The sequence below is a fragment of the Plecotus auritus genome, assembly GCF_963455305.1.
Source record: "Plecotus auritus genome assembly, chromosome: 6".
In the NCBI taxonomy this organism is placed as follows: Eukaryota; Metazoa; Chordata; class Mammalia; order Chiroptera; family Vespertilionidae; genus Plecotus; species Plecotus auritus.
Window position 1 is genome coordinate 39493251 of NC_137773.1, and position 23110 is coordinate 39516360.

The window sequence follows — 23110 nt, forward strand, 5'->3', positions numbered from 1 at the left end:
ACAATGGTATAGGAGCAGCATGTACAAGTATGGAAATGCATCCAATTGTTGGGCAGACATGAGGGAGCCTCGCAAGTACCTGCAGGACAATTTTCTTATGTATTGCAAATTTGGCAATAATGTGTGCCAGAAGTAAGTGTCCACTGTATTTGCAAGCTGGGTCTACACAGGCCTTGGAGAGCAGGCAGGGCCAGGCGAAGGTCATCAGGCGGCGCAGCTTGCTGTTGCGGTTCTTGTTGTTGTCATGGATGTGGTGAGGGGCGTGCTCCACCAGCAGCGTGGCATACTGCAGGAGGTAAATCCTAAGGGAGTCCAGCATGTCCGCCTGCTTCTCTGGGTCCAGCACCTGTGGGAAAGGCAAGCAGAAAGGAATTCCTTTCTGGTTTTGAACTGTGTTACCTATTAAGGGTCATACACGTTTAAACCTTAAAAACACACACACATATACTTTTTTAATCTATATTATTAAGTTTTCCAATGAGGAACCCAATAATGACATATCAAGTTTCCTTTAACACATGTGGATTAGAAATTCACTGAATTTATTTCAACCTGCAAAAAGGGGGCAGGCTTACAGGCAGAATGCAGTGAGGAAAGTGGCTTGATGTGGGAAAGAACTTCCGCTTTGGTATGAGGTGAGTTAGGACTGAGTTTCTTAATTTCCAGTAGTTGAGATTTTTTTTCTGGTCAACTACTAATTATCCAGCCCTTATTTTTCAGTATTAGGATAAAAAAAATGTTATCTGGAAAAAAATCTCTATTTTTTTAAAAATTGTTATTGTTTTCTATGTAATCAAGTATCTGGTAGATTTTTGTGTTTCACGGATATAAGAAAAACAATGTACACTCTTTAAGGAATATTCTGCATGTCTCTATTAAATCAAGTATTATAACTGCACCATCCAATTCAGCTAAATACCCTTAACTACTTTCTGTCTACAGAAACATCTAAAACACTGAAATCTTCCATCACAACTGTGTCTTCATTCAGGTCCCTGTAGCCCCCTGAATTCACTGCAGTCCCCCCCACAGGGCTCCAGCCTGCCCAAGGCCATTTATCCTCATCCAACATTTAGAATCTCAACTCCTCCTTGTGCCGAGTCAGTAGGGAGACCAAAAATAATTCCTTGGGCTCAGTTCGAATTACCCTGGGAGGGTGGAAGTGGGGTCAAAACTGCAGGAAGAGACAAACACTACCTAAAGACCAATAAACTGCCAATAGGAACAACAGTCCACTCTACTTGGACCCCCGAACGGAACAGGCAACAGAACGAGTAAAAAAACTGTATCCTCCCAAAGAGCATTAATGTGCATATGGTGCGCTGCCGCCCTGGAATGGCTATCACTCCTGCACTCCAACAAATATCCCACATACGGAAGACTCAGTCTAACACCCTCACAGCAAACACACCTGCCCATGAAGTTCAAAGGCCTAACCTGCAGAGGACAGCCCAGGCTTCATGAAAAAACACACAGGGCAGACATTTCTCAAAGAAATATTAAATTCCAAAAATCTCTTTAGGGCAAACTATAAACACTATTATAAAAATGTAAACCTTAAAGCCTATGCTAAGTTCCGACATCATCCTGCCACAAAGATGTTTTATTAAGTTGGCAATAAAGGGTCACAGCAGCAACTGTATACAGTCTAATATTCTCACTGGCTTTTATAGAGTCCTTTGCAAACCTTAAGATGAAAAAAACAACATTAAAACTTGCTGGGCCAGCATAGCTCAGAGGTTGAGTGTCAACCTATGAACCAGGAGGTCAGGGTTTGATTCCCAGTCAGTGTACATGGCCGGGACTCTGGCTTGATCCCCAGTAGGGGGCCTGCAGGAGGCAGCCTATCGATGATTCTCTCTCACCATTAATGTTTCTGTCTCTCTCCCCCTCTTCTTTCCTCTCTGAAATAAATAAGAATATATTTTTTTTAAAAATCAAAACTCTACTGACCAGCAATAGGGGTTTTTATAAAATTACTTAGAGATCTAATTTTTCATTGAGACACATTGTTTCTCACTGGAATCTATTAATGTAGAAAAAAGAGTTCATTTATTCCAAATGAAGCTGCCTTTAAAAATTCACTAATAAGAATTATAATAGATGAAGGCTGGGGCTCGGGGGCGGGGGCAGGCTGGGAGAGGACAATGGGGGGAAAGAGGGACATATGTAATACTTTCAACAATAAGGAATTTTTTAAAAAAAAGAATTATAATAGTGTCCGCCCTCTCCCCCATGGTTTCACTTTTCCCAATATCAGTTACCCACAGTCCACTATGGTTCAAAAACATTAAATGGAAAATTCCAGAAATAATTCATAAATTTAAACTGTGTGCCCTTCTGAGTAGCATGATAAAAATCTCTTGCCAGCCTGTTCCATCCCACCCAGGACATGAATCATCCCTTTGTCCACACTATATACACTCCCTGCCCATTTCACTTAGTAGCCATCTGGTTATCAGATCAGCTGTCAGAGTATCCCAGTCCTGTGTTCAAGTAACCCTTATTTTATAATGGTCTCAAGGTGCAAGAGTAGTGATGCTGGCAACCTGGATATGCCAAAGAGAAGCAGTAAAGTACTTCCTTTAGGTGAAAAGGTAAAAATTCTCAACTTAATAAGGAAAGAAAAAAAAATCATATGCTGAGGTTGCTAAGATCTTCAGAAAGAAAAAGTTCTGTGAAACTGTGAAGAAGTAAAAAGAAATTCATGCTAGTTTTGCTGTTGCACATCATGCAGAAGTTTCAGCCACAGTGTGTGATAAGTACTTATTTAGATGGAAAAGGCATTAAATTTGTGGGTAGAAGACCTGAACAGAAAATGTGATGTTCCAGAAAGCATTGAGCCTATACGAAGACTTCAGCATGGAAGCCCCTGAAATGACACCAGGCCATTTACTGCAATTAAGGATGGTGATTACACAGATCAGGAATAGGTCTCACATCGTCACGAGAAGAAGGGTGTACAGTACAATAAGATATTTTGAGATAGAGATCAGATTCACATAATTTTTATTACAGCATATTGTTATAATTATTGTATTGTTATTGTTGTCAATCTCTTACTATGCCTAATTTATAAATTAAACTTTACCACAGGTATGTATATATAGAAAAACTATATATATATAGTTTTGGTTCTATATATTTATATGGTTCAGTACTATCTGCGGTTTCAGGCATCAGATACTGAGGGCTTAGAACCTATCCCTCCATGAATAAATAATGTTCTGCTATAAACTAATGGAATCAGGAAAAATAAAAGCCTTAGGAAAATGAGCTTATTTCAATGAACCCATCGCACACGTGTATGTGTGTACACACACACACACACACACATACACATACACACACTCTCATCTGCCAAGTTACTTTTCAAGTCAGTATATTGCTAGTCAGTCACCTTGGTTATAAACACACTGGTGATGCTTTCTGGATTATCGCCTTCTGGATTGGGAGGTCCTAAGAGCTGCTCTCCTTCCCCCTTCTCAAAGCTGTATAAGAAAGCAGGATTCAAGATATGCTGCAGAACCTACAAAAAAATAATTTACAATAATGGAAAAGGAAAATAAAGCCATGTTCTTTTATTTCTTTAATAAAGTGGGCAGGCTCACCAGTTTGGTCATATTATAACCCATAAAATTAGAACTCAATCAAGGTTACAACTGATAATCTTGACTATTATTCAAATGGTCAATTGGAAAGGTAGGTTAAAAACTTGAGGAAAAGAGACGTCAGTTTGTTTTACTTTTCTCACTTCAAACAAGTAATTTTCTAAAATCAAGGAAACCACACCTAAAACCCGTATTATTTTTTTAACTAACTAGAGGCCTGGTGCACGAATTTATGCACCAGTGGGGTCCCTCGGCCTGGCCTGCAGGATGGGGCTAAAACCAGCTCTCCGACATCCCTCAAGGGGTCCCGGATTGCGAGAGGGTGCAGGCCAGGCTGAAGGACCCCACCGGTGCACTCGGGGAAGGGGAGAGACACGGGAGACTGGCCAGCCAGGGAGGGACCATGGAAGGGCATGTCCGGCCCGTCTCACTCAGTCACGATCGGCTGGACCCCAGCAGCAAGCTAACCTACTTGTCGGAGCATCTGCCCCCTGGTGGTCAGTGCAAATCATAGCAACTGGTCGACTGGTCAACTGTCTGTCCCCCGGCGGTCAGTGCCCGTCATAGCAACTGGTCAACTGTCTGCCCCCTGGTGGTCAGTGCACGTCATAGCGAGCGGTTGAGCAGCCTTAGCATAGCATTAGCATATTATGCTTTGATTGGTTGAACGGCTGACTGGTCGACCGGACACTTAGCATATTAGGCTTTTATTATAGGATATCACCCCAATAAATTCAATTTAAAAAGGTAAAAGCTATGAAACTATCAAACTTCTTGCCAGCACCGGTTCAGTGCTGAATCTGTCTTATGTTTTTCAACAATGGCATTTTCCTCATAAATAGTCCAGACTACTATTCAAGTGTCAACAGAGACACAGCAGAACACAAATAGTGTCCTTGGTTCCCTAGAAAATTAGCTCAAAACCCATGGCTTCTACTGTGTAACAGCGGGACTCACCTTGGCTTTCAGTTCATCTCCGAAGTTGGGGTCACTGAAATCCACAAAGTGAAAAAACAGGGCACGTTTTTGAGCAATGCTATAATTTTTGGGAATCTCTTCCTCCATATACTCTTTTAAGAATGTCATGTTGCAGAGAAAACGACCAGTAAAGGCTCGGAGCAGCTGGAACAGCAATTCTATGTCTCCATAATTCCTTCTGAAGGGTCGAATAAGAACATAGGTTAAATTGTGGAAAATTTCCTAACTTGTTTTAAACAGCTAAGTCATAAACCATTCTCTACACCAGTGGTCGGCAAACTCATTAGTCAACAGAGCCGCAGTTTGCCGACCACTGCTCTACACCAATGACCCCAGCTATACACAAATTAGTAAAGACTGCTTATTGGATAAATCAAGTCACTTGATGTAAAGCACAACATGTGTACCCACTTGCAATAATTCAGCAGACAATAGGCCAGCAGCTTGGGCTCCTTCCAGTTTGTGGCAGCCATGTTCTCCTTCCGGTGTCTTTCTTGAAAGGTTTCACTGATCCACACGCGTCTCAGCTGGCTCACCAGAGAATGCTGATTGGCCAGCCAAGAGTCATTGTTTTTAACTATAATACTTATGATCTGTCAAAGAAGAGACAATTAGGGAACTGGCAGGGTTCTCTGTGTTTCAACTTTTAAGATTTCAGGTGTCTAACGAAGAGTCACTACCTTGATGGCCTGAAACTGAAGATCCAGGCGCATTGTGCTGGTGCTGGGCGAGCCAGGGCGCATGGCGGTCTGAGCACCGCTGGGCAGCAGCAGAGTGATGAACCTGTTGGGGTTAGCTGCCAGCACGTCTCGCAGAGGTCTGGCATCTTTGTGTTTTAAAAAACTCTAAAAACAAAATAAAACAAGCTGTTCTAAGCTAATAAAAAAAAGATTTAGGTAAAGGTTCTTTCCAAATCTTTCTAGGCAGGCTGAAAAAACAACACTGTAAACACCCTTTTTTTAATACTTTTTGGTGCGACCTCTCCCTCCCAGGAGCACACTGCACCCTTCCCCTCCCACAGGCATACATTTCCTAAACTTGCATCCAACTGAGGAACAGGCGCAGCAGTTCATCCCAAGCAAACCCCGACCCTGTCCCCCAGCACCCCTTTTCTCTGACTTCTTAGCAAGCCAAAGCAGCCCAGGCTAGGCTCATTTGCCCACCTAGTCCCTCCCCTGCTGCTTCTTCCATCCTAGGCCCTTCCTTGTTTCACTGTCTCCAGCTTTAATAAATGTACTCTAAAAAAAATTTTAATGCTTTTTAACCAGTAATCACACTTTATGATTATGATTCTGATAATCCTAACAGCTCATTCATTTGTTACCACCACCAAAATCTACAGAGAGGGATTCCTGGACTTGAGCTCTTTATATACACAACAGTGATGTTTCTAATATTCAAATGTATTAGAAAAAAAGAAAGCCTGACATTGAACAGTGAGATATGAATTTCAGATTCTGAGAGTACAATGGCTGACAAAAATTTGTAGGGACACCCAACTCCAGCTCCTCGCACTCTTACCATAAACATTCTGCTCCACTGAGGATCATTCAGTGTTGCCTCCATCATGAACAGCTCCACCGTCTGGGAAGGGTGCCGAGTCAGGAACTTAATCAGAGGCTCTCTGAAGGGACTGCCAGCCTAGAAAACACATGATGAAAACATCTTCTCAGGGCTTGAGGCTTCTGTTGGTCTATCAACCTAATATGGTAGGAGTATACGTTTCTTTTTTTTTGGGGGGGGGGGGGTGTGGAATAAAGGTAGAAACATGGATTTGTTGTTCAACTCATACATGTATTCATTGGTTGATTCTTATATGTGCCCTGGTGGGGGGCTGAACCCGCAACCCTGGTGTATTGGGATGACACTCTAACCAACTGAGCTAGCAGCCAGGGCTGGAAGTATACATTTCTCCCCCTTGTAACTGTTTATATGCTAACAACCATAGCAAATAGTAGTATCTAACACATCTTTATATTTTTAAGATTAATCTATCTAAAATATATCAAAGTGAAAATATTATAAGCAACAGATGGAGGAAGAATCAGAATTAATCCTATATCTGACCATTACCTCAATCAACATAGCCCGTTCTGTTTTCATCACAACCTCTAACAAAGGCTTGACCAGAGTTTGAGGTGCAGCTGGGATCAGATGAAAAAGGTTTATAATTGCTGAACAAATTTTCATTTCCTAATGAAGAAAATCAGAAATTACAAAATAGGCTAATTAATTTCACAAGCTAGAAATGTCGAAATTACTATAGACCACACTATGGCTAATTGCATTTGCAAGGCTAGCCACCAGAAGCAAAGAATTAACATGTAAAAAGCACAACTTACCAATCCCACATTATAGCTGTAGCCTAAGGAAACTAACTGCCCTTGGCCTTCATATTTAATCTCGAGGAGATGGGGGGGCGGGAGGGGGGGGCTGAATGTGCACCTGGCATGACTGGGCTGTTTGTCTCTCATGCTCTGACAAGTGTTGGAAGTGGCCTGATGGTTGCCTAGGCCCCTCATGGAGGAGGGGGTGACCATGCCTGTGGCTGTGAGTGGTAGGATTCCCTCAATTTGCTGTGACATCATGGGGTCTTCCCAATGTACTAAGCTCTGAAGGCAAAGACTTATTTTGCTCTCAAAACTTAGCACAAAGTCCTCAAAAAATACTTCAGTATTTACCCTGGAAATCAAATATCAATGTAAATAAATGGCACTAATTATTTGTCAACCAGGCATAAAATAAAGCTGACAACTGCTTTTATTGAATCTTATTGAAAAATGTGAAACATCAAGAATTTTGCATTTTTAAAGGTGCTAACAGCTCAGTGGCCGATTACTGAGTGTCAATCCAACTTTCCCTTCTCATTTTCAGTTCCCCCAATTTCGTGTCTGCGATTCTAGGGAAATCCCCATGAGCACAGAAGGGAAGACTCCCTGATGCACCACCCTCCGTGGTGTGCAATAGGTTGTCCATTACTCTAAACACAGTAAAATGGGGATGATAAACACTAGTCAGGAGGGACCACATCCCACAGCATTTGAGATATTTTTCCAAAAGCCTCTTTAAACCAAAAGGCAAAACAGTGAGATGGGTAAGAAATGAGAAAAATCAGCTCACTGTCACCTCATACCCATACCATCTTCTAGAGTTCTTGTCTACAGTCTTTTCAAGTCTTGGGACAGAACAAATTCTATCCTGAAATTAGAATAACATTCTAGTAATGGTTTTATATTATAGTTTTTTGTTTTCAAAGCACTGTTACAAAATCACTTCTTTTGGTCTTCCCATTCCATCAGAAGACAGGAAATGACGTATTATCATTCATCCCCATTTTACAGAAGAGGGAAACCTTAGAGTTTGACGATCCAAAGTCAGTGTTGTCACTACATCAGTGTTGTGTGTGTGAACAAGAGATGCAGGGAACTGGGTTCAGGGGAGCAAGGAGGTTCTAAAATTCAAGGCAGTCTGTCAGTGTAACTGTATCACACCTCTCAATTTCTAGCAGGATTATATATTCTTTGTGGAGTTTCCTCTCCAGAGGTTGTTAGATGTATGAGTTCAAACGAACTATGACAGCAAAATCCAACAAAATCTTAAATATTGAGATGCTGATATTCTAACATGTAGAAAACCAAAGAACTTAGAATCTTGCTTAAAACATCCTAAAAGAAAACATGCGTGACACCCAGACAGTTCACAGCAATGATACTAATACAACTCTGCCACAGATAGACAATACGGCTCACTGCACTCAAAGGCACAATGCACTCTGTCCACCACAGAACCACAAGTCACAGCAAAACCAAATACGACCACGACCCCCTCCTGCGCCTCCACTGAAATTCTCACCTCTACCCCTTCCATGGCAGGCTGAACCAAAACAAAAATTACAGCATGAAAAAATGCAACAAAAAGGTAAAAAGAAAAGAAAAGAAAATATAAACTGTTCTTCACATTACAAGTCATAAACTGACTTTTAATAGGTTGTTCTCACCTCAAACTGACAGAATGGAGACAAGGAACATCTCCCGCACTCTGAAATGCTTTCCTGAGGATGGGGAGGAAAATCATCTTTTTTCTATTTATGTTATTTACATTAAAAATTCCCATATACTCATACACAGTCAGGGTTATTGGGGTAAACAAGACAGTAAAGATACAATTATCAGAAAGCACACAATAATTAGTAAATGCTCAACAGCAAAACAAAAAAAAACAGAAAAAAAAAACACACCTTCCACCCTTCAGATGTCAAACATAGCCCTCTGATAGTGTCGAATAGAGTGTATTCCTTCCATACATCAAATTTTAAAATACAGAATTTTTTAAATTCTTGTCTAGAGGAGAAACTGTAAGACCTTGCTGTGTACAGTATATTTAAATAACTTTTGTTTAGAGGGAATACTTTAAGCTTTTTTGTGAAGTGCTAAGAGATTCTTAAAAACCTCTTTCCCAGCTAAAGTCTTCTAGAAGAGTACCAGGGGGCTTAAGCCCCATCAGTAGGCATGTCTGAGACCCCCACACCCAGGAGAACCCACAGGCTACGACTGGATACCTGAGCAATCTTGTCAAGTAAAGCTGTGCGTGTATGCATGCATGTTGGGTGTATGTGTATGTGTATTGTGTATGCATGCATGAGTGTTGGGGGAAGGGCGTGTAGAGACATGGCATATCATGCCATGAGTTCTGCCCTGTAAGTTCAACGCTAAATAGCCAAGCCTTCCTAAACACGATGATGTACAAATCTCTGATCACTGAGTGTGCCCAGCATTACAAAGCTTTATTTTTAGTCAACTATTTAACATGTCTTCAGTTATAGTTTCTCAATGAGGCAATATTATTTGGTGATTTGACCAAATAGGAACAAATTACTTTCCAGGATCTACTCCCAATCCAGGACCGCATGCATAAAAAATAACCAGGGCTCAAGAGGAGAAAGGCAAGGCTTGGCCCTGGACTGAGGTGATGGAGCCATGGCCATGCTGCCTGTGGACCCCAAACACCATGTTATGGGTTCAGACCCGGGGCCTCTCTCATGCAGCTGGGCGTTCCAAAGCAGCTCAGGGAATACACTCATCCGACAACCAACATGTTTCATTGAGCAGGAGCTCAAGGACTTCCCGACACCCACCACTCCATCCCCTATGCAGTGCCCCCACCCAAAACCCTTCCAAACAACTTGTTGTAAAAGTTTGTGGAATCTTTTTGACCTAACATAAGTCATTCATCTACCCACAAGGTTTTTTAATGTTTATTCTGGAATGGCTATGTGTTTCAGATAATTAACAGCTTATGTAAAGACAAATATAAAATTTACAGCAAAAATACCTAAGAGATGAAAGATGGGAAGGAAAAGCACAGAAGCACTTGCACCTACTTCCAAGAGTTTAGGGTTTACAAATACACTCTGCTCTCCCCCACGAAGTTTCCCTGACTTGATTCCTGTTTACATAAATTAACAAACCTTCAAAGAGGTCACGTGTGGTATACCAACCCTAAAAAAGTTAAAAATCCTGATTTAGTTTTGCTTAGTTTGCTCTTTAGAAGCAGCAAGAAACAAGACTTACATAAATAAAACAAGTGACACAGAATGGTCAAAACAAAGCATAATAAAGCCAAAAAAAATCAATTTGGGATGAAACACAGCATCCGACAAATAGGCACAGGAGGACAAAAAGCCACGTTAATTATGCCTCTGAAGAGCTACAGAATTCCCTCATCAGGACACAATGGCACCAGAAAACAGAAACTTGGCAAAACACAACCTCACTGACAGGACAAGCATCAACTTAAAAAATATTTTAAAGGAATAGTAACATGTACAAGTAAAATTAGAGTCAAAACAACAAGAATCATTCATTTTTAAGAGGCAAAATCTTTAATGACTAATATAGAATGCTCAAAAAGATTTAACTAGTGGTTTTCCCTCAAAACCATAAATGTGGGTTTTGAAGTACTAGCCATTTGACTTTTGACAAACAACTGGGTTGGGGTATTTAGACCTAGAAAACATAAAATTATTTTATTTTTATGTGATGTCTTATTACATTCTCTTTAATGCTTTAAGTCCTAAAATCACTCCTTGGTTTTATGAGGCAATGATGATGGAAAGCGATGGAAAACAACAGCAGATGAGTGCACTACCATGCAAACAGCAGCTGCCAAGGACAGTCTAGAAAATACACTTAGTACACTTTAACACAAAAATAGTACAATTCAAATACTAACATTTCAAGCTTCCAAGAATTCTCAGCAACAAAAACGTCACATTAAAGTGAACAAAGGGAGATTTTTAAAAAGCATAAAAAAGAATGTTTTCAGCAATTAAAAGAAATTTTTAAAAATGTAATGCTAATAAAATATGCTTAACAATTTAAATGGACTACAATCATATAAAACTAGATTCTGACCGGCACTTTAATTAAAAGCACTGCTCCGATATTAACACTGATTGTGGCAGGGGCCAACAGGGTGGCCCTTCCCAGAAACAAACAAGTCACTCACGTTTCCGTCGCTCCTCTGGCCCCCTTTATGGGTAAGGACCACCACTTCCATCCACTTTCGCAGATGTTGCTGTTGAAAAAAATACATCCTTAGACATTTCTTCCTCACAACAGGAGCATTTCAATTCCAAAATGCTGCTTTTAGGTGAAAACACATACGTAATCATTCATTTCCATCATATTTAATGTGAGAATGGCAGTGTTTCTGTTACTGAAATAGCCCAACCATTCAACTAGTGATGGGAATAACTGGCATTTGTTTATGTTCTATAAAGAAAGGCTGAATCCACCCTGCTACAGAAGAAAACACCCTGAAAACTGCCATTCCAATATCAGGAAGTTTACTCCTGTCCATCATTCCTGCTGTCACCTTATGACCCTGGTACTTTGCGTCACAGCTGTTCACAGAGTGCTGCATGAACCCAGCACCGTGCAAGGCATGGGGCAGAGAAGTGAACACACAGGCATTGCCTGTCCTCATGGTGTTAGGGCTGCAGTAGGAAAAACGGGGTACGGCACAGGAGCGTGGTGTGTGGAACGAAGATGGTAAGATGTGTGAAAGCTGTGGATGGAGGTTCAGGTCAGGTCCCTGCTGAGGCACATGTGCCAGAAGCACAAGGAAGAGCGCTCCAGGCAGAGAGAGGGAGGAACAAAGGCCCTGGAGCCAGAAACAGAAAGGCGGCTACTGTGGAAGGACAGGGGGGCAAAAGGGGCCCAAGCAGAAGGACTGGTGAGAATGAGTGTGACCCCACTGGGTCAGAGGCTGTGCAAATTAGTGCTGACAGGTAGCAATTCCCTTCGGTGCAAAATGACAGCAGTCGTTCTGTGCAGATTCTGTGCAGAGCAAGAGGAGAGTCCCTGAGTCCAAAGCGACTGTGGCCTGACGTGAGCACGTGGCAGTCAGGGTCCCACCACTGTGACCAGCAAAACCTGGCAGACAAGCACTCAGAGCCCACAGCTAAAACCACAAGAGCACCTAAATAAGAGGAGCATCTTCATTACCCTACACTGCCCAAACATGTTCTTCAAAACACTGATGCCCCACAAGAAATTAACAAGTTGCTTAAAAAGAACTTCATGGTAAAATAGGCTTGGGGGCAGATGGTTTAAATGCATCTAAACACTTTTCTGCCCTAGCTGGTTTGGCTCAGTGGATAGAGCATCGGCCTGTTCCCAGGTTCAATTCCGGTCAAGGGCACATGGACAGATTTGGTATTGATCCCCAATGGAGGGCATGCAGAAGGCAGCCAATTAATGATTCTCTCTCGTCATTGATATTTCTCTCTCTCTCGCTCTCCCTTCCTCTCTGAAATCAATGAATCCTATACAGTATAATAAAACCTTAATATGCAAATCGACCAAACGGCGGAATGACCATTGGCTATGATGTGCACTGACCACCAGGGGGCAAATGCTCAACGCAGGAGCTGCCCCCTGGTGGTCAGTGCACTCCCACAGGGGGAGCACCGCTCAGCCAGACGCCAGCGCAGCAGCCGTGGTGGGAGCCTCTCCCGCCTCCACCCCAGCCAGGCAGTAAGGAGCGAGGGGTCCTGGACTGCTAGAGCCCGGACTGCGAGAGGGATGTCTAACTGCCGGCAGGCGGACATCCCCCAAGGGGTCCTGGACTGCAAGAGGGCGCAGGCCGGGCTGAGGGACAAATGTCGTGCACTGGGCCTCCAGTAAATAAATAAACACTTTTCTGTGAGCCTTTAATGTAAACTTCAAGAGGGGAGTACAGGAAGTTGTGTTTCCCAAACTTACCAACGGAGGTTTTTTCCCCTACAAATTACAGGGCCAATGTTCTAAGAATCATATGTTGAGAACCACTAAAACAACACATTTCTTTAAAAAAACTAAGTACACTAAGCTAACAATGTTTTACCAATAAAATTCCTTGAAGGAAATCACCAGAATATATTTTCATAAAACCTACAATCTATTAGAATAACTATGTATACCAAAGACATGAAAGTGACAAAATTAAAGGCACAAAAAGTGACCAGCTACGTCATTCTGTTTTTGGATTTCCCAAAGGAAAGAAAAGAATGCTAACTGGTATATAAAATCCATGTCTAGTTAAATAAGGAAGCATCCAAAATAACTAGCTACATTAGAGACTTCAAGACCAAATGTCAAGCAGTTCAAATTTTAAGAAAGGAAAATTTCCAGGGTTGTTCCCACGAATGCCCCTCTACAAAGTAAGGTGTCTTATTTCTTACGCTGAAGCCGTAAGCTGTTAAACTCAAAAGCAAATCATGAGGGAAAACAAAGGCTCAGAGACTGGGCACAGTTCTGAAGGACGTGAGTAAATAAGGGCAAACGTGTCTTTGACCACCACACCTGGCAAAGCACAGTGGACTTGGGATACATTGGGAAGACCCGAGCCACAAACACAAAGCACCAGCAACACAGGCCCAGGATGGTCTTGGGCAAGATGGTGCCAGATGAAAATGGCTGAACAGATAGTAACTTCAATCATTCTTTGTCCAAGTACATCAACTCTCTCTGCTTTGAGAGGATTTTTAACCACTCAGAAAATGTCTATATTGCCAGAGAAAGAAAAAAATCCCCAAACCTATGTAACTTAGTTTTAGGGGAAAAGATTCCTGAACTTAGTCAGAAACCACAGACTGTGAGGCAGTCTCTTCACACTGTTCTTAAAAGATCTGGATAACAAATTACTGAATGAATTCCCAGCTAACAGATCTAAAGGGTTAGATTAGGGGTAAAAAATGCAAAAAAAAATCAAGTTGCTTCAGGCAGGCAGCAAAGACTGCAACAAATGACAGCTGACAGAGTTGGAAGAGACAAACAGTAAAAAAAGGAGGCAAATATAAAAACATTAGGACATTGAAAAGATATGCACAAATCTCATATATGAAAGCACCAATAGTTGTAATATTCTATAAGATAACGTGTATACTTGTGCTCTGACTAGGAAGTGATTAATATCACTTACTTTAACCACACTTGAGAATGTATGGGTATAAACTGGTAGGTATGTATGTGCATTACATATTTTTGGAATCTTAAACAGAAGGAGTCTTCCATTTTGGAAAATTCACTTCCATATAATATTGCTTCCCACTCACACTCTTCCATTAGGGCAGTGGTCAGCAAACTGTGGCTCTGTTGACTAATGAGTTTGCCAACCACTGCGTAAGGCATTACCCTTACCCAGAAGTTTTGACTTCAGGTTAAAGACATTAGTACATTATTAAAATGTTTTTTAAGTGTTTTTCCCTAAGGCAGTGGTCGGCAAACTCATTAGTCAACAGAGCAGCAAACCGCAGCTCGCAAGCCGCATTGCATTAGGGCATCACAGTTTCTAGGGCCAATCATAATATTATTATCAATTTCCAATTAGGTGTTTGGGTCACTGTTCATTCTTTAGGTGTCTATACAGAAGCTAGTATGTGAGGTAAAAAGTTGTGTGGCTTTCATATACACATATATCTATACTCTGTAATGCACTATATCTATATCTAAATCTAACTATCTGCTCACTCCTGTTTACATCTGAGGGAAAGGTATATAAAAAAAAAAAAAAAAAAAAATTAAAAAAAAAAAACAACACATTTGTAGTATCTTAAATATCTATATGGCCAAAGGTCATTTATGAAAAATACATGTATGTTTGCAGTATTTATAAGTGTCTATTTATCAGAAACAAAATCAAATACTAAGAAAATTAATAACTGAGTCTCCTTCATCTGCTTACACTTCAAATTTAAACATTGCCAAACAGATTTTATTTGCATCATTATTTCCTTGATAATTCTGAAAACCCAAGGGATTTCTAAAGTTCTTACAAGTTTTCCACTGTATCATCATCTGTAATAGCAAAAGACTGGGAACAATCTAGATCAGGTGTGGGGAACATCGGCCCTCGGGCCGTACCATGGGCCCTACAAGGCCCGTGAAATCATTTGATCTGGCCCCGGCAAGGCATTAGGGGTGAATTAATTAAATGTTTGACCAAATACAGCAGGTTAATTTTTAAGCTGATAATTTTGTGTGGCCCATGAATGATGCTATAAATATCCAAATGGCCTCTGGCAGAAAAAATGTTCCCCACCTCTGATCTAGAAGGTCATCAGTGGGGGCCTGGTTACATAAATAAGGATTATTGTCATCATAAAACAGAATGAAGAAGAAGCACTTTATGTTCTGATAAAATGGTGGGGTAGTAGACAGGAAAAGTAAGAACTGTGTGTATATTATCATTCCTTTTGTGGGGAACAAAAGAATATACACATGTCCTATTACAAATGTGAAAGCCTCCAGAAGGACACTGTTAGCACTGGATGTCTCTGGGAAGGGGGTGGAGAGTTGGAGGACAGGAGGGAGACTTTCATAGCACACCCTTCCATATCCTTTGAATTTTAAACCATGTAAATATATTACTTCTTTTAAAAAATAATTCCAATTTTCAGGTTTATTATAGAATATATTTACATGCATTTAGCTTACCATCATCTGATCACAGAACTTATCATTGAAGGAGTTTGGGAAGAGCCTGGTAACTGAAGTCAGACGATTCACAACATTCAGCGTCAAACTTCTATAATCCCCCAGCATCATCAGCAAAGGTCGCATATGTGTATGGATTTGATCTACTTCTATGGTAGCACCTTCTAAAAACTATTTTAAAAGAAATGTTACAAATAAAAACAGATAACGGAACATACTTTAGAATAGAATAGAACTTATGTGACTCTACCAGCAAGTTTTTGTGTTCCTTAGAAAAATGAAACATTAAACATATCTATTGACTAGTCATTGCTGTATAATATTTTAAAGGTTTGGTATGACTATGGAACCAGTAGAGACATTATTACAATCCAGTGGATATTAACAGGCAGATTTCCAGGCACACAGACAAGGTAAACCGAACTCCTAAGCAGAATTCACACACACACACACACCCCCCTCACCTTTCTCATACAGGCTTCTCCAGCCTCCTGGAGCTCACTATTTGTGGAATTAAGTGCTTTGAAGAGTGCAGCAATGATCTTCTCTCTAGACTGAGGAAGGTAATTGCAGGCAGCAAGTGCATCTTTAGGGAGAAAAACGAATATAATCTCATTATTAACCTGAAAATACATGAACATTTTGCTTATCTAAAGGCTCTTACCAGCCCTGGCCAGTTTGTCTTAGTAGACAGAGCGTTGGCCCTCAGACCGAAGGGCCCTGGGTTCGATTCTGGTCAAAGGCATGTACCTGGGTCACAGTCTCGATCCCCAGTAGGGGGCATACAGGAGGAAGCCAATCAATGATTCTCTCTCATCACTGATGTTTCTCTCTCTCCCTCTCCCTTCCTCTCTGAAATCAATAAAAACAAAAAGGTGGATCTTTAAAAATAAATAAATAAAATAAAGGCTCTTACGCACAAAAATTATGTGTCACTAAACCTCTTTCCTAGTATCTGACCTTGAGAAAGACAAAAAGAACACATGATCTTCTACTGAAATTATCTAAGGGTGAAATCAACAGCCAGAGGGGCCATGACAAATTTTACATTGTCCAAATAGGAGGAAGAGGGCTGGAGAGGGAAGAAAGAAGGTCCCCAATAACATTGCTGCCCCCAGGATATCTTCATACAGGATGAGCATGGCTGACCTGTGGGCAGATGCATGCTGAATTCATGAAGAGGGCATGGCCTTGATAAAAGGAATAGACATACACAGCCAGGCTTTTCTCCACTATTCATATCTAATCAGGCAGCCTCCTCCCAACCTGAGAGACTTCAAAAATACAAATATTCTGAGGAAAGGGGACACCTCAATCTTATGCTCCTTAGGAGAGAACAGCCTAGCCCTGGCTGGGGTGGCCCAGTGGAAGAGCATCAGGCCAGTGCATCAAAAGGTCACAGGTTTGATTCCTGGTCAAGGGCACATACCTGAGTTGCCGGTTCATTCCCACCTTGGTTGGGGCACGTATGTGAGGCAACTAATCGATGTGTCTCTCTCACATTGATTTTCTCCCCCGCCCCCTCTCTGTCTCTCTCTCTTTCCACCGCCCCCCCCCCCCCCCGCTCCCTCCCTTCCACACACTCTAAAAATCAACAGAAAAAATATCCTCAGGCGAGGCTTAACAACAACAAAAAAGAGAGAGAGAGAACATCTTAGCAAGAGGAATGACCATATTGCTAACAGGAATGTATGAGGGCACCCCAAAGGAAAAATCCCAACTCAGAAGAAGTGAGAGGCTGGCAAACATCCCTGCTCTGCACCTCCCTCACTCTGGCTTGCGTTGTCTGAAATGCCCCAGGACCATCCTCAAGCTTGGATATTATATTCTCTGTCTCTCAGCTTCTCTACCACTAATTCAAGGAATCTGACAATAATTTATTAAGGGTATAAACATCAACAGATAGAGACAAAGTCAACTTAAAAAAACCTGTATTGGGTATTACCAAAAAGGGGGAGAAATGACTGTTTCTAAGCACAAGGATGAGTACTGGTCTAGTATATTTTTCTAAACTTAACACAATTCCTGTACTAAACACTGATAACTAACATTCATGAAAATCTAGAGCCAGCAGGATTCTCAGGTGCTTCTTAATCATTACAAAGTCTATAAAGAATGTTGTATATCTTACTAAATACTCTGAGTTGGATGAAAATGGTAATATATGAATGGTATGACAACTCTCTTAAACCAGAATATTAGGTTCATAGGAGAACTATAAATAGTTTATTAGATAGTAAAATCCAGTTTACTATAGAATAAGAAATTATTTAAATCCTAACAATCTATATAATCCACTGACATCTCATTATCTAGTTTGATAAATACACATAGTTTTTGATCCCACCTTAAAAACAACACAAAAAGCCAAAAAAAAAAAATTAAACATAAAAGGCCACTGTCCCTTTTCACTTTTGTCCCCAGTAACTTGTTTCAGATTTATATGAACTTACTTAGTGCTGCAATTCTCAAAGGCACGAGTGATGGAAGACTTTTGTAACAGGGCAGCTTTGTTAAAGCTGAATCTTCAGCCTCACACAAATTCAAAAGCTGCAAAAGATAAAGCAATGCAATTTAGCCTGCTCTTACTGTAAAGACATAATAACTTTACAAATAATAGAGCACAGCAATCTTCCACACACCCCACAACACAATTAACTAACAAACTGAAATCAAATTCTAAAGAATCTGATTCCAGGTCAAGGGCTTGTACCTCGGTTATAAGTTCATCCTCGCCCCCAGTCAGGTGTGGGAGGCAACCAATCCATGTGTTTCTCTCACATCCATGTTTCTCTCTCTCTCTCCTGGTTCCTCCCTCCTACTTTCTCTATAAGTAAATGGAAAAAAATATCCTCAGGGGTAAACATTAAAAAAAAAAAAAAAAAAGGAAGCTTATAATTTGTATCTAAAGTTTAATTTCTGTTTATTACTGTCTACACACTGTAAACTGGAGAGTTCACAGTGGCAAATACTTGTAAGATGCCATCTGCCTCTGCCCATTATCTTGAATCAAGGGGCAAGTCAAGTCCACTAAACAGCACGAGAACCTGGCAGGACAAGGCAGTGATCAGGGCCCCTGCTCTAAAACAAGTCATGGTCCTTTGACTGCAGCTTCTCTGCTGTGACCTTTGGTGCATACCAAACGCTCAGGCTCAGTTTCTGTATCTTCAGGAGGCCAGAGCTACAGAGAGCATTCATGTGAAGTAAGGTCTCTCAACAGTGCCTGGCACGTTTAAGCGAATAATTAACTCAGTAAGCTGGCACTGCTTGTGCCGTCTTATTCTGAGCACCAGCAGATGGGACAGTGACTAAAGTAGATGGTACAGTCTTAGCTCTAGATTACAACTTGAAGGCCCTGAAGAGCAAGGTTCCTTGTTAGAGGGCTAATAGAGTTCAAAGGACTCAGGAAACAACAACCTTTTTTTAAAAAATATACTTTTATTGACTTCAGAGAGGAAGGGAGAGGAAGAGAGAGATAGAAACATCAGTGATGAGAGGAAATCATTGATTGGCTGCCTCCTGCACGTTGGACCGAGCCTGCAACCCAGGAATGTGCCCTTGACCAGAACTGAACCTGGGACCCTTGAGTCTGCAGGCCAACGCTCTATCCACTGAGCAAAACCGGCTAGGGCAAAACACCCACCTTCTGCTGAACATCTGCAATCACTATGCCCACCTTCTCTCCAATCCCAGATGTAACATACCTGTGCCGAGTGCTGTGCCAGGCTATTGCTGTTTCCCTGTGGTCACCTCCCAGGCCTTCTCTGAGTGCTGCCTGACCAGTCTTCGTGCACAAAGACAGTTTACCAGACACACGTCATCACCATCCACACCACGCGTACCACCACCCCCCTACCTCTGTGTAGAACACCTTATGCTCCACCACGTTAAGATCCATTGTGAAGAGCCTGGGCTGCAATGTGGTACAGAACGTGTTCCCCTCCATCAGGCCAATCTGTGCATTGGCAGGCTGATGTCTGAGCAAATGCTTCTTAGGTGGGACCATATCCTGGAGAACCTAGGACAGGCAAGAAGGAAATACAACTGAACACATGCCCCTCGAAAAGGCTCTCATCACAATATTCTAAAGCAATTACCAATTTGAAATTCATAAAAGATGAAAGGTTATTACAGATGTCTTTTAGTTAGGTGACAGTGAGATGTTTCATGTGCTAAAACTTGGCCATGAGTGTCTGATACCCTTCATTCCTAAGGCTTCAGAGTAATCTCTCTTAAAACAAACAAACACAAAACTACCAGATTGTGCTATATTGATCCAGGAAACCAACCTTCTATCCTCTTGACACTGACAAATACCAATAGAACCATTAATATAAGCACATTAATTTTCACATATCTGAGGTTAAAAACAGCATATGTAATAGTATTCTGTAAAGTGGACACAAAATTATAAATTATATATCCTCTACATCTCAGATTTGAAAGGGAAAAAAAGTCTCAAAAATTTTGCTCAAGTTACCCTAGTTCTGGTGACAGAAATCTCACCTCTTTATGGGGTTCCATTATCACTGTCACACTTTTCCCAGTGACCTGGGCCAAAACTTGCAGTGAATGCATAGCCTGTTTTCTCACAGTGGAATTTGGAGAGGTGACTTCTCGAACCAAGTCGTGTGTCACGTGGTGAAATGACTTTTCCTGAGCTGCCACAATCTCTTCCGCTCTCTCCTCATCTTTTAAGGGTGTCGCACACCTCATCAGCAGCTGCTCCAGGGTGGTTTTGGCCATGGCAACTGCCCCATTGGAAACCTGCAGGACAAGGACTCCTTAGACCGAAAAGGGAACAATGCTGCCCAGGACACCCATGTCTCCTGCACAACCTGCCTGCCATCAACACTGTCTCTAGGGGGGGTTCACGCCCCTCGTGCCAGCTAATCTAATAAGACTACTTCATCACTTCCACTAGATACTTACAGGTAATTCCTGTGTATCACTCAGAAAGGAAAATGTGGTGTAGACAGGATCTTTGTAAGTACCAAACAGATAAGCTGGCGCTGCCCAGATATTCTACCTGCATATAGGATCATAAAGAATGCAGCGTCTGGGAGAAACCAAGATGGCGGCATCGGTAAACACCTAAACTGCCGCCTCACACAACAATTTCAAAACTACAACTAAAAGACAAAACGGACATCATCCAGAACCACAGGAAGGCTGGCTGAGTGAAAATTCTACAACTAGAAGGAAAGTGAAAAGCACACTGAGACTCACAGGAGCTGCGTAAGGCAGAGGTACAGAGGCGCGCATGTGGAGAGCGCTGGCAACTGACTACGCGACTGGCTTTCTCAATCGGGAGGGAGACAAAAGCCCCCAACTGCTCTGAACTCCAGTTCCGGGCGAGACTCTGGGGACCCAGACTCATTCAGGGAGAAACTGGACTGTCTGGCAGCGGGTGAAACTCAAGAACAGCTTTCTCTCAGAGGTGCTTACAGCGATTACCACGGGACACTGAGACCCAGGGGCCTCTTAGGGAAGGGCTGGCGGAAAGCCATTGCTGTTTGCTCCGCCCTGAGATCCTGCCCCACAAAGCCATTGCTGTTTGCTCCGCCCTGAGACTCTGCCCCATCCAAGATGAGCACAGAGGCTTTTGAATATGAATGGCCAGGTCCTGTGAATTCTAAACTTACCTAACAAACTGCAGCTGAGTCAGTGAGACCCAGAACATCCAAAACAGGCATACTCAAATTACGGCCCATGGGCCACATGCAGCCAGCCGAGGACATTTATCCAGCCCGCCAGGTGCCGCTGCCTGTCCTGCTTAGCAGCCAACTCGTCCCGGGTCGGCAGTGCGCATAGGAATTTGTTCATAGTTTTTTTTTAAACTATAGTCTGGCCCTCCAACGGTCTGAGGGACAGTGAACTGGCCCCCTGTTTAAAAAGTTTGAGGACCCCTGATCCAAAAGAAGGCCCAAGGCCCCGCAGCAGCTTGCATTGCTTCACAACTGGGCCTCATCTGGGGACCTCCAAAACCCAAACAAAGAAGAGGAATCTGCAGATCTCTCCGTAGCTCCTGCTGAGTGGCCTCAGGCAGAGGCTAAATTAGCATCTCCTTAGAGATAGAAGAGCCAGTGTACCCAGGGGTCAGAGTAGGACCATCCAGATTACAACTCCTCAGATCCATAAGGGACACACTCAGGGGGCAGACTCAGTGAGCACCAAAGCACCACTGAATCAAGTCTTGCCTCATAAGGGTGTCTCCAGCACAGAAGTTCTCCCAGCATAGACACAGCTGATCCTCAGAGCCAATTGGCCTGGAGGTCAATTCCTCCCAGTGATACCAACAACAATCAAGACTTAACTACAACAAGGCTGTACACACAGTCCACAAAGGGGTGCACCAAGAGTGTCCACCTCAGGTAACTGGGGAGGCTGAGCCACTGGGCCCTATAGGACACCTAGCACACAAAGCCACTCTATCAACTCAGGGAAGCAGCCAAAATGCGGAGACAAAGAAACAGATCACAAATTAAAGAAATGGAGGAAAGCAAACGAATAGATATAGAGTTCAAAACCACGGTTATAAGGTTTTTCAAGTATTTTCTAGAAAAGGCCAATAAATTTAGCGAGACCCTCGAGGATATGAAAAAGGACCAACTAGAAATTAAGCATACACTGACTGAAATAAAAAACATTATACAGAGACCCAAAAACAGACTAGAGGATCGCAAGAATCAAGTCAAAGATTTGAAATGCAAAGAAGCAAAAAACACTCAACCAGAAAAGCAAAAAGAAAAAAGAATCCAAAAATATGAAGATAGTGTAAGGAGCCTCTGGGACAACCTCAAGCGTACCAACATCCGAATTATGGGAGTGCCAGAAGAAGAGAGAGAGCAAGATACTGAAAACCTATTTGAAGAAATAATGACCGAAAACTTCCCCCACCTGGTGAAAGAAACAGACTTACAAGTCCAAGAAGCATGGAGAACCCCAAACAAGAGGAATCCAAAGAGGACCACACCAAGACACATCATAATTAAAATGCCAAGAGCAAAAGACAAAGAGAGAATATTAAAAGCAGCAAGAGAAAAACAGTTAATTACCAATAAGGGAGCACTCATACGACTGTCAGCTGATTTCTCAACAGAAACTATGCAGGCCAGACGGGAGTGGCAAGAAATATTCCAAGTGATGAACAGCAAGAACCTACAACCAAGATTACTCTACCCAGCAAAGCTATCATTCAGAATTGAAGGGCAGATAAAGAGCTTCACAAATAAGAAAAAGCTAAAGTAGTTCATCACCGCCAAACCAGTATTATATGAAATGCTGAAAGGTATTCTTTAAGAAGAGGAAGAAGAAAAAGGTAAAGATAAAAATTATGAACAACAAATACATGTCTATCAACAAGTGAATCTAAAAATCAAGTGAATAAAAAATCTGATGAACAGAATAAACTGGTGAATATAATAGAAAGGGAGTAGACTGACAATTCTCGGGGGGAAAGAGGTGTGGGTGGTGCGGGAAGAGACTGGACAAAAATCGTACACCTATGGATGAGGACAGTGGCGGGGGGTGGGGGGGTAA

The 23110-nt window shown here is 41.9% G+C and overlaps 1 protein-coding gene across 9 annotated transcripts in view; it reads right to left on the minus strand.

The window, feature by feature from the left end:
- The window catches only part of TRRAP (transformation/transcription domain associated protein), a 137134-nt gene that overhangs the window by 66027 nt on the left and 47997 nt on the right, over window positions 1-23110 (minus strand). For 5 of the 9 annotated variants that reach the window (XM_080675801.1, XM_080675798.1, XM_080675799.1 and 2 more), the window contains exons 26-40: window positions 20075-20335; window positions 19425-19586; window positions 18022-18118; window positions 16033-16154; window positions 15569-15739; window positions 11097-11165; window positions 8587-8640; window positions 8442-8462; window positions 6663-6782; window positions 6111-6230; window positions 5270-5434; window positions 5001-5182; window positions 4569-4767; window positions 3401-3529; window positions 80-346 (exon numbers count right to left, since the gene is read on the minus strand). In XM_080675801.1, the coding sequence (XP_080531927.1) occupies window positions 80-346; window positions 3401-3529; window positions 4569-4767; window positions 5001-5182; window positions 5270-5434; window positions 6111-6230; window positions 6663-6782; window positions 8442-8462; window positions 8587-8640; window positions 11097-11165; window positions 15569-15739; window positions 16033-16154; window positions 18022-18118; window positions 19425-19586; window positions 20075-20335 (2139 nt within the window). The remainder of the gene's footprint in view (window positions 1-79; window positions 347-3400; window positions 3530-4568; window positions 4768-5000; window positions 5183-5269; window positions 5435-6110; window positions 6231-6662; window positions 6783-8441; window positions 8463-8586; window positions 8641-11096; window positions 11166-15568; window positions 15740-16032; window positions 16155-18021; window positions 18119-19424; window positions 19587-20074; window positions 20336-23110) is intronic. The other 4 variants (XM_080675804.1, XM_080675803.1, XM_080675802.1 and 1 more) reach the window with 1 other exon arrangement.